The 12,825-nt window shown below is 41.1% G+C and overlaps 1 protein-coding gene across 1 annotated transcript; it reads right to left on the reverse strand.

Moving 5' to 3' along the window:
• Positions 1-5,116: 5,116 nt before the first annotated feature.
• Positions 5,117-11,178, reverse strand: LOC106593545 (aldehyde dehydrogenase family 1 member A3; the record flags this gene model as incomplete). The annotated part of the gene is given in 4 exon segments (XM_014184883.2): positions 5,117-7,048; positions 7,205-7,279; positions 8,554-8,711; positions 11,014-11,178. Coding segments are annotated over 4 exon segments (468 nt in total), but the record flags the coding sequence as incomplete, so codon positions are not given.
• Between the last annotated feature and the right edge of the window lie 1,647 nt (positions 11,179-12,825).

Below are 12,825 nucleotides of genomic sequence, written 5' to 3' on the forward strand. Positions count from 1 at the left end.
TTAGTGGAGCTCCGTGACATGGTGCTGAATGGACGGCGTCTCCGTACAGGTAGGCTTAGTGGAGCTCCGTGACATGGTGCTGAATGGACGGCGTCTCCGTGAACATGGTGCTGAATGGACGGCGTCTCCGTACAGGTAGGCTTAGTGGAGCTCCGTGACATGGTGCTGAATGGGCAGCGCCTCTGTCTATTAGCCAACAATACATACTGAACAAAAATATAAAAGCAACATGCAACAATTTATAAGATTTTACTGAGTTACAGTTCATATAAGGAAATCAGTCAATTGAAAGAAATTAACTTGGCCCTCATTTATGGATTTCACATGACTGGGAATACAGATATGCATCTGTTGGTCACAGATACCTTAAAAAGGTAAGGGAGTGGATCAGAAAACCAATCAGTATCTGATGTGACCACCATTTGCCTCATGTAGCATGACACATCTCCTTTGCATAGAGTCGAATAGGCTGTTGATTGTGGCCTATGGAATGTTGTCCCACTCCTCTTCAATGGCTGAGCAAAGTTTCTGGATATTGGCTTGAACTGGAACATGCTGTCATACACTTTGATCCAGAGCATCCCAAAAATGCTCAATGGGTGACATGTCTGGTGAGTATGCAGGCCATGGAAGAACTGGGACATTTTCAGCTTCCAGGAATTGTGTACAGATCCTTGTGACATGGGGCCATGCGTTATCATGCTGAAACATGAGGTGATGGCAGCGGATGAATGGCACGACAATGGGCCTCAGAATCTTGTCACGGAAACAGAATATCTGTACATTCATATTGCCATCGATAAATTGTAATTGTGTTCGTGGTCCCGTATCTTATTCTTGCCCATACCATAACCCCACCGCCACCATGGGGCACTCTGTTCACAACGTTGACATCAGCAAACTGCTCGCCCACACAATGCCATACACATGGTCTGTGGTTGTGAGGCCAGTTGGATGTACTGCAAAAATCTATAAAACAATGTTGAAGGCGGCTTATGGTAGAGAAATGAACATTCAATTATCTGGCAACAGCTCTGGTGGACAATGTTGCAGTCAGCATGCGAATTGCACACTCCCTCCAAACTTGAGACATCTGTGGCATTGTGTTGTGTGACAAAACTGCACATTTTAGAGTGGCCTTTTATTGTCCCCAGCACAAGGTGCAGCTGTGTAATGATCATGCGGTTGAATCAGATTCTTGATATACCAGACCTGTCAGGTGGATGGCTTATCTTGGTAAAGGAGAAATGCTCACTAACAGTGATGTAAACAAATTGTGCACCAAATTTGAGAGAAATAAGCTTTTTACATGTTTTTGTTCAGTGTAATTATTTAGTTTGTGGGCAGTTAGACTTTTTGGGGCACAGTTAGGTAGCCTGCAATGCTTATGAAAATCATAACTTGTACGCAGATCTTTAGAAATGGTAGGATCAATTGAAAATTGGCACTCCACATGAAAAAGTTTGCCAATCTCCTGCTATAGGCTATATGAAGCCACCCTTGTGCATACAGGGTACTATGACAGTGTCAGTGTCTCATGTGCTTCCTGTCTGAATTATTCGCCAGGGAAGGGAAACATTCTGAGAATATTGAAGCATTGTATCAACAAGGTGTTTCTGAGAATATTTAAACATTGTATCAACAAGGTGGCTCTGAGAATATTTAAACATTGTATCAACAAGGTGGCTCTGAGAATATTTAAACATTGTATCAACAAGGTGGCTCTGAGAATATTTAAACATTGTATCAACAAGGTGGCTCTGAGAATATTTAAACATTGTATCAACAAGGTGGCTCTGAGAATATTTAAACATTGTATCAACAAGGTGGCTCTGAGAATATTTAAACATTGTATCAACAAGGTGGCTCTGAGAATATTTAAACATTGTATCAACAAGGTGGCTCTGAGAATATTTAAACATTGTATCAACAAGGTGGCTCTGAGAATATTTAAACATTGTATCAACAAGGTGGCTCTGAGAATATTTAAACATTGTATCAACAAGGTGGCTCTGAGAATATTGAAGCATTGTATCAACAAGGTGGCTCTGAGAATATTGAAGCATTGTATCAACAAGGTGGCTCTGAGAATATTTAAACATTGTATCAACAAGGTGGCTCTGAGAATATTTAAACATTGTATCAACAAGGTGGCTCTGAGAATATTTAAACATTGTATCAACAAGGTGGCTCTGAGAATATTTAAACATTGTATCAACAAGGTGGCTCTGAGAATATTTAAACATTGTATCAACAAGGTGGCTCTGAGAATATTTAAACATTGTATCAACAAGGTGGCTCTGAGAATATTTAAACATTGTATCAACAAGGTGGCTCTGAGAATATTTAAACATTGTATCAACAAGGTGGCTGTGAGAATATTTAAACATTGTATCAACACTGTCTCAGCCTCCAGTATTTATGCTGCAGTAGTTTATGTGTCGGGGGGCTAGGGTCAGTCTGTTACATCTGGAGTATTTCTCTTGTCTTATCCGGTGTCCTGTGTTTATTTAAATATGCTCTCTCTAATTCTCTCTTTCTCTCTTTCTGTCTTTCTCTCGGAGGACCTGAGCCCTAGGACCATGCCTCAGGATTACCTGGTATGATGACTCCTTGCTGTCCCCAGTCCACCTGGCCGTGCTGCTGCTCCAGTTTCAACTGTTCTGCCTGCGGCTATGGAACCCTGACCTGTTCACCGGACGTGCTTGTTGCACCCTCGACAACTACTATGATTATTATTATTTGACCATGCTGGTCATTTATGAACATTTTAACATTTTGACCATGTTCTGTTATAATATCCACCCTGCACAGCCAGAAGAGGACTGGCCACCCCTCATAGCCTGGTTCCTCTCTAGGTTTCTTCCTAGGTTTTTGGCCTTTCTAGGGAGTTTTTCCTAGGGAGTTTTTCCTAGCCACCGTGCTTCTTTCACATGCTTTGCTTGCTGTTTGGGGTTTTAGGCTGGGTTTCTGTACAGCACTTTGAGAATATCAGCTGATGTACGAAGGGCTATATAAAAATAAATTTGATTTGATTTGATTTGATCAACAAGGTGGCTCTGAGAATATTTAAACATTGTATCAACAAGGTGGCTCTGAGAATATTTAAACATTGTATCAACAAGGTGGCTCTGAGAATATTTAAACATTGTATCAACAAGGTGGCTCTGAGAATATTGAAGCATTGTATCAACAAGGTGGCTCTGAGAATATTGAAGCATTGTATCAACAAGGTGGCTCTGAGAATATTTAAACATTGTATCAACAAGGTGGCTCTGAGAATATTTAAACATTGTATCAACAAGGTGGCTCTGAGAATATTTAAACATTGTATCAACAAGGTGGCTCTGAGAATATTTAAACATTGTATCAACGAACGAGGCTGTTCGGAGAATATTAAAACATTTTATATAAGCAAGATGGCATCGAGAATATTGATTGCAACATAGCAGCCTACAAAAGGGGCGGCTCGCACATTTCCCCCGGGCCAGCTTGTCTCTCTCTGTCTGATATTATTGCAGTAGTGGCAATGTCTGTGTAGTTAGTAAAGAAACAGCCCTACATCTACACTATAGCTAAATAACGTACCAATATTTAATGACGTTTTGATTGAGGGAGATGGACAAGCAAGACTGACAGAGAGAGAAAGGTGGAAATGCATTATACCAGAGACAGGTAGGCTACAGATAGGGATTAGAGATGCAGGCAGAGCAGGATGATGAAATAGGTCTACAGCAAGAAAAGTCAACAATTGTTATTGTATTTCAAGCCAAAAACATATGTATTTTTGGGAAATGCTCTAAATAACAAGTTGTTCAGTTGTGTTTATTTTCATACTAATTAATACATGAAACCAAAATTGCTCTAGCCTACTGGGTAAATGAATGAAAATATCAATTAGGCCTACAGCTATCACAGCCTATATTCTTCTAGCAATAAAATAACTTTTGGTTTCAAATGGTCATCAAAAACGCTATCAGATTACAACAAAGCTTACAAGGCCGAGTTCAAAATGCTGACATCAAATTCAAATGAATCAGCTCACTGCCTTAACGGCTGACTGGCAAAGCAAACTGGCACGGTCTCTGGTTTCTGAAAGTGATACAAACGGACTGACTGGCAAAGGAACCTGCCACTGTGGTCAATCCGATGTCTGCATTGGCCGTGCAGCATTTAAACTGATATGGCCTCTGCAGAAGTCAGGGCATGCATACTGCGGAGCAAATCAAATCAAACTTTATTTGTCACATGCGCCGAATACAACAAGTGTAGACTTTACCATAAAATGCTTACTTACAAGCCCTTAACCAACAGTGCAGTGGTCCTAAAGCCAGCCAATAGTGTCATGCAAAACCTGTGTGTGAGTGAATGAGAGAGTTATCAGTCAAACTAGTTTAAGGCATTTCTGCTATTTTTTATTTTACAAGTCAGTTAAGAACAAATTCTTATTTTCAATGACAGCCTAGGAACAGTGGGTTAACTGCCTTGTTCAGGGGCAGAACAACAGATTTTTACCTTGTCAGCTCAGGGATTTGATCTTGCAACCTTTCGGTTACTGGTCCAACACTCTAACCACTAGGCTACCTGCCGCCCATGATAAGACAAGACATGAAATAAATGTTTTTACTAACGTATGATGGGGGTCCCTGGGTTGCCAGTTTACCTGGGAGGGGGTCCCTGGTCAAGAAAAGGTTGAAGACCCTTGATCTCAGCCTGTGTGTTTAATTTCCTTTCGGTTACTGGTCCAACGCTCTAACCACTAGGCTACGCTGCAACTGCCGCTTTGATAACTTTGTCTAGGAAAATGTACATATTTCATTCTGTATTTTAGGTATGCTTGATGATAATTCTGAACTGTCAATAAATGTGGTATATTTTGCCTTGGACTGTAATGGCATTTGATATAGCCGCACTCAATTACTTAATGACAAGGTTGAGATCTGTGTTCTAAAAGGAAATAAGAATGGATAGACAGACAGAATCCTTCATTTAAAAAAAATAAATACTTGCCCTTTTTAACTAGCAGTTGCTGGTAACCATATTCCAAGAAACTGCTTTTCTCCAAGAGGTGTTACAATCTTATATGTATGACATGAAGATCCAAACGAATCACAAACACATTCCATTTTCTTTTATTTAAAATTTGTATTTAAATATCCATATAAAAAGTGAAAGACTAGCATATGAAACATGAACAGAATTACTTGTTTCCTTGTGGTTTGTTATACATTGTAACATCTCACATATGGTGCATATTGTGACGACAAGGAATGGTTTACCTCCCATTTGAGACATTATTGGAGTACAAATGACTTGTATTTTCAACATAATGGCAGTTTTCAGTAGCATTGTTATACCATTAAAAACGGCAATAGGACACAACCCCCATGAATTACCTTATTGAATTAGACTCCGGTTTCCCAGACACAGATTAAAAGCCTAGTGCTTGGATTAAACACAAATCTCAAATGAGAATCTCCATTGAAATGTTGTTTTAGTTTAGGAAACCAGCCCCATATGTATTGCAAAGAAATACATTCCATCAAACCATTTGCAAAACCTCCTACATTTAGTTCAATAAAACCACAAAGCATACAAAAATCAGGGGTATTGTCACCCAAGGCACAACAATATGTTATAACAGTACTCAGGAGTCAAGACTAGTGCTGCAAAATTCTGTTAACTTTCAGAAAAATCCCAGGTTTTCCAGCAATCCCTGAATCCGACCAGTATTTCTGTGAAACCTGGGAATTTTGGTAAAGTTAGCAAAATGTTGCCACCCTGGTCAAGACCTTATAGATGAGTAAAGTCATACAACTCTGAAAGATATTGTACACAGATCTAAATGCAACACAGTGTAAAGTGTTTAAAAGTGTTAGAATGCCAGTTAAGGTTTGCTAGTACAGTACTAGACCGATATATTGTTATTGTAGTGGATTAAAAACATGTCTTTCTTCTGGGCATTAGAAAGTTACAAAATAAATAAATAGAGGTAAATATTACCTCGTTTGGAAAGGGAATCAAAATTCATTCCAACATTTGAAAAGGGAGAAAATGCTCCTCAAAATGAGAGAGGAACATTCATATAAAAAAAAGAAAAAAAGAAACAAATTAAAAAAATTAAAATAAAATTATTCCTCATATTCATCTCTGTACATGAGACCCACATAGATATACATTAGCCTAGGCATAAACCGGGCTGCATTCAGGGTAGGCAAACGTGGAACGTTTCAGATAGAAATGCTATGACTAGTGCTGATGTGGTGATTCCTTATTCTACAAATCAGAGAGGCATGTTTTTTCGACATAATATATTTTTATCTGAATGTTCCACAATGTTGTGCTCTGCCAAAACACGGCCCACGTTCTACTATGGGACTGGTAACAAAGAAGGTCCAAAATTGTACACCACATCTGTTGGCAGGCATTAGTGAAGCTCTGAAGTGCTGTGGTATTGTAAAGGGCTGGGGTGTATTCATTAGTGTAAAGTGTAGCGAACCGTAGCAATTTCTATTGGACAAATTCAGGTAGGTCCCTCCCATTTCATCCCGTTTGCTTCCAATTGGTTCCTATGAATACATCCCTGGAACAATAGAGCTGTGGGAGGGTCTGAAACTCTAATAGGGTTTGGCTACGTTCCAATTCACTTCCAGATTGGCCACCTCTCCTTGTCTCCTTTAATTTGCCAAGGAAAGAAAGCCACTTCAAGCCACTGCAGTGTCCCAACACCCTTCGATGGCGTCCTTTCCTTGGCTTTTTCACCTTATGACTTTGACTGATAGGTGAAATAGGCGTTGAATAGGATTTGAGCACAGCACACGGACAAATCAAACTCTTTATGACCAAAGGTGATAAAGGAAAGGAGATAAGAAGATGAGGAAAGGAAGTGGCTTCAGAGTGTTGGGACACAGCCTGAGTTGATGACAGAGTAGTGCTGGGCTGGGCTCCAGCAGTGGTTTGTGGGCTCTCCTGTGTCCCTCACAGCGTCTCAGTCAGTTTGATGGTCACAGCTTTTACCTCAGAGTACTCTGCCAATGCATATTCACCCCTGAGGAATCAAAATACAAAGGTTAATAAATACAAATTAATTTGTATTGTTCTAATCATTCACATTGTGTTAAAAATGTGCAAAAGTGTAAAGTTAGGGTAAACAAACTAGTAAACCCTTTCATAACACATAGTGTTGAAGAGAAGTGACTCTTACAGCTCTCGTCCATTGCCTGACATTTTGTATCCTCCAAATGGTGCCTGGGCATGGAGGGCATTATAGCAGTTTACCCTGAGAGAGAGAGAGAGAGAGGCAGAGAGAGAGAGACAGTGAGAAAGAGAAAGAGCGCACGAGAGAGAGACACAGACAGAGAGAGAGAGAGAGAGAGAGAGAGGAGAACAAGCAGAGTAATGTATTTGTTTTCAGTTCCATCCCAGAATTCACCAGAGAAGCGATAGCATGTCATACCCATCCAGTGTCATAACCTTAATTTGTACAATCCTAATGCAGCCCAAACCTCATGTTCTGATGGTCCTACCCTCCTGCCATAACGTAACATAAACGTTCAGCCTGAGGTCTATGATCACTCAGGAAACCCTGTTGGTTTAAGGACAGTACAGATTACAGTGCAGATCTCTTCATTCTTCTCTCCCACTCCTTGTCCTCCTTTCACTGCCACACAGAGGAGCTTCGTCTGGGATGCCTACCTATCTACCTGGCTCTATCTTGTGGCCACAAGGTGCAGCTACAGCTGTGTTCTCACATGAAGAGGTATAAGTAGGGGATACGGAGTCAGAGTGAATAGGGAGTACAGTGGTAAAATGCTAATAGAAGTTGTACTGTACAAAGTAGTAGTTAGCAGCACATGGAGTAAATTAATAATAAAGTAGTAATGGTACTTGTACTAGTAAGTAAGGAGTAGTGGTTGGCTTTGGGCCAATGGTAACACTAGTAATAGTAGTGGTAGCAGAAATATTATTATTACTATTAGTATTAATATTATTATTAGTAGTAGTAGTAGTGGTAGTAGTAGTGAGCCTTATTTCAACTAGTCTCTGCAGGAAAGAGGACTAACCATAGAGAATGATAGAGGACTCTAGTGGCCTAAAGGCTGTATTAGCATGGGAAGCGCCATTGAGGGCTTCCACCATTTTAATGTAGTCAACTGGTTGGGACTTCCAACTTCATTGGCTGATCCCTCCTGGTGACCCCGTTGGAGTCATGTCCAACTGGGTCATCAGCCAATCAGGAAGAACCAAATGGACTACTTTAAAATGAAGATAGCCTCAATGGCGCTGCCCATGCTGTCACAGACGCTATAATGGGACAGATACAGAGATGAGTGCTCTATCTATCTCTATGGGACTAACCTACAGTATTTATAGGAACTTGTCAGGCATTGCTAATCAATCACTAGCATCCAGTTCTCATCCTTACACTATTTTGGATATTAGTACTAGTATTGAATGGTTAGGATGGGAATAGTAGTAGCTAATAGTTGTTGCTGTAGTCATATGTAGTGATACTACCATGGTACCATTGTTCAGGAGTAAACAGTAACCTACCAGACGGTGCCAGTCTCCAGGGTGGCAGACACAGAGAGAGCCCGGTCCAGATTGCGTGTGAATACGGCAGAAGCCAAGCCATACTCCGTACTGTTGGCTCTCTCTATGGCCTCCTGCTGGCTCTTGAAGCGGAATATACACTGGACCGGGCCGAAGATCTGGATGGGGTCATGGAGAAGATTACACGCCCTGTTGAAATGCATCTTTCCTACCGCCCTCCTTTGAAGAAATCCCTGATGTGACATGGCTGGTAATTGGTAATTGCTTACACCTATCAGTTTGTTGGATCAGTGATTACCTCAAGGAGGAGAGACAGGTATGTTTGTTATGTATTCAAACAGGCCATGGTCAGCAGGACAAGGATAAAGCAAAGCCTCACAGGCCACAGATGTCAGTTCAACGCCCAATTTGGATTGACTTGGATTTGATGAATAATGTGAAGAAAATGTTTTATAAAAAAATGCAATGACTTCACTGTTGAACCCTGTCAATGTTGTGTTGTGTCCAAATAAATGTCTGTAAGATCAATCAGTACCAATCAGAATAGCCTTGGGTCATATTAATAATAATAAAAAAACAAGCGTTTGTTATTTGACAGGTTCAGGTTCCTCCCTGTGTCAGTCCATTTTCTTCCGTTTGGTGTCTAGTGAATACAATCCATAGAGATATGTAGAGGACGTAACATTGCATCTGCCATATTATGGCGTCTGTGGGGGCATGGGTAGTGCCATTGAGGCCATCTCCATTTTTAAGTAGTACATTTTCTTCCTCTACTAATTTGATGAGTTGGTAAACAAACTAAAAGGCTGCATACTTCAAATCAAATCAAACTTTGTCACATGCGCTGAATACAACAAGTGTAGACCTTACCGTGAAATGCTTACTTACAAGCCCTCAACCAACAGCGCAGTTCAAGAATAGTTAAGAAAATATTTACCAAATAGACTAAAGTAAAAAATAATAATAAAAAGTAACACAATAAGAATAACAATGAGGCTATAAATAGCACAATTGGTTGGGAGAATGTAAAACGTCAGCGCCATCTTTTCACCTGCAGTGTGTTGTTTGAACAGGTATAAAGCCAAGGTTGGCAATTTACTGCCACCGATAGTAATGGAATGTTTGTTCACGATTATAATTCATTTACTGATCCCTCCTGATGACCTGGATGGAATTATGTGATCATTCCTTAACCCATAGGAAGTCCCCCCTAATTGACTACTTAAAAATGGTGAAAGTCCTCAATGGCGCTGCCCATGCTAAAATGGCTTTTGGCCACTAGAGTCCTATCTATTTCTATGATATGATCCTGCTTTACCATGACCATAGACTTGGATAGACAGCTCTAATACCACAAAGCCAGTTTTAGCATGGGCAGATCCATTGAGCACTTTTACCATTTTAAAGTAGTCAACTGGATGGACCTTTCTATGGGTTAAGGAAGGATCGCAGAATTCTATTCAGGTCAGCAGGAGGGATCAGCCAATGAATGGCAGGTGGCATTAAATCACCAACCTTGGCTTTATGCCTGTTTAGAAAACACACTCCAGGTGGCAGTACACACTTTCAGTTTGTCTACCGACTCATAGAAGAAGAACATGAATAAATTGACTACTTTCGATTGGAGAAAGATCTACATGGCACTGGCCATGCTGTCACAGAAGCCATTATGCCACAGATGTAAAGAAGCGCCCTCCATCCATCTCCATGACTATGACCTTGTTTGAACCATAGATATACCATTGTCTGAACCTGCACTTCAACCACACCACCAGAAGATGGCAGTGGTATACAACAAAACTGCCTGGAGTGGTGGTGGCGTTCTCATTTTTATGAATGAAATCACTGTAAAGCCAACATCAGAAACCCCTAGCTCTGGGTAGAAGTTCCCCGTAGACACAGATCACAGATCTAGGATCAGCTTTCCTTCCTCCAATCACAGAACAAAGACACAGTAGGCGGCCATTACGATGCAGAAAAAGTTCAGTTTCCTATTTACAGGTATTATATACAGAGAACAGAATGATCTGCCTGTGGTATATTTAAGCAATAAGGCCAGAGGGAGTGTGGTATATATACCACGGCTAAGGGCTGTTCTTACACACGATGCAACGCGGAGTGCCTGGATACAGCCCTTAGTTGTGGTATATTGGCCATATACCACAAACCCCCGAGGTGCCTTATTGCTACTATAAACTGGTTAACAATGTAATCAGAGCAGTAAAAATTAATATTTTGTCATACCTGTGGTATACGGTCTGATATACAGTACCACGGCTGACAATCAGCATTCAGGACTCGAACCACCCAGTTTATAATGAATATCAGGACAGGTTTCGACTGTTAGAGTCTTCTTCAGGCAGCGTTGTGGTGGACGGATGTATCATCCCCAATCCTAACCTTAACCATCTGATAAGAAAATCACAAAACTGACCATAGATCAGCATTTGGATCTCTCACCTCTTCCTTGGCGATGCGCATATGGTCCTTGACATGGGAGAATACGGTGGGCTGGATGTAGAGGCCTGTGTCATCCATGGCCACGCCCCCACACTCCAGTTTGGCTCCCTCCTTCTTCCCGCTGTCAATCAACTCCAGTATCTTATCAAACTGCTTCTGGTCAATCTGGAGGAACAGGGGAAGATATGAGAGGAGGGAGGGAGGGAGGGAGGGAGGGAGGGAGGGAGGGAGGGAGGGAGGGAGGGAGGGAGGGAGGGAGGAGGGAGGGAGGGAGGGAGGGAGGGAGATGAAGGGAGGAGAGGAGAGCGGGAGGGAGGAGAGTGGGAGGGAGAGAGAGAGGAGATGAGAGAGGGAGGGAGGGAGGGAGAGAGAGAGAGAGATGAGGGAGGGAGTTGGAGGCAGGCAGGGTGATGTCATTACACAAAAGGTAAAGTAATGGCTATAAAGGGAGTATTCGTTTACACACATCCAAAGCTGGCACAGGAGCAAAAGAAAGAAAGAACAGCTAGAAAAATAATGGGAGGTTTTCTGCTCCCACCACAAGAGATCTTTAGTGAACTTATACTGATAGCCTACATGGATAGCCAACGGCGTAATGGAAACTACGTTTCTGTCAGAAAAGCCCTGAAGGACACGTTCTGTAACTGTCCCACATCTTCTCATGCTGTCAGCTGTAGACTAAAAGTAAAGGACTGAATCCTAATTTGTTGCCAGCACGGTTAACTTGAGATAATATTTGATTGACTTCACTGCATGACTTACATGAATATCTGAGTTAAGCACACAGCTCTCAAGTTACAGATGTAGGATCTTCATTTGATCACTTTTTTGTTACTGAGAATTTTCGTGCACCGCAGGAAATGCAAACCTTTGGAGTTTTTAAAAGGATTCTAAAGTTTGTAATTTCCACTTAGAAATGTCAGACTTGATTTGCCCTAACGAAAAATGTATCAATCCCCTACAAAAATATCCATTAACCAAATCCACATAATAATTCACATTTCCTGTTGCTGCAGAAAAACTGTCTCAAATGAAGATCCTACATCTGTAGGATTTGTTCAAAAGTTGGGAACTGATCTAATCGTGAATAATTGCCAAAGACTCCAACCACCTAAGCCATAGACTGTTCACTCTGCTACCATCCGGCAAACGAGACCCGAGCATCAGCTCTCGGACCAACAGGCTCCAAGGCAGCTTCTACCCCAAAACCAAAACACTGCTGAAAAGTTAAACTGCTAAATAGTCAACTAACGGTTCCCAAACTATCTGCACTGACTCTGTCTTTCACTGACCCTATGCACACTCACTAGACTATTTATACACACACACACCACATACACGCTCACTACACTATATACACACACCGTATAAACACTCACTAGACTATATACACACACCGTATACACACTCACTAGACTATATATACACACACACCGTATACACACTCACTAGACTATATATACACACACACACCACATACACACTCACTAGACTATATAAACACACACACACCACATACACACTCACTAGACTATATATACACACACACACCGCACACACACTCACTAGACTATATACACACACCGTATAAACACTCACTAGACTATATATACACTAGACTATATATACACACACCGTATACACACTCACTAGACTATATATACACACACACCGTAAACACACTCACTAGACTATATATACACACACACCGTATACACACTCACTAGACTATATATACACACACACACCGTACACACACTCACTAGACTATATATACACACACACACCGTACACATACTCACTAGACTATAT

Source organism: Salmo salar, unplaced genomic scaffold, assembly GCF_905237065.1.
Source record: "Salmo salar unplaced genomic scaffold, Ssal_v3.1, whole genome shotgun sequence".
NCBI lineage: Eukaryota > Metazoa > Chordata > Actinopteri > Salmoniformes > Salmonidae > Salmo > Salmo salar.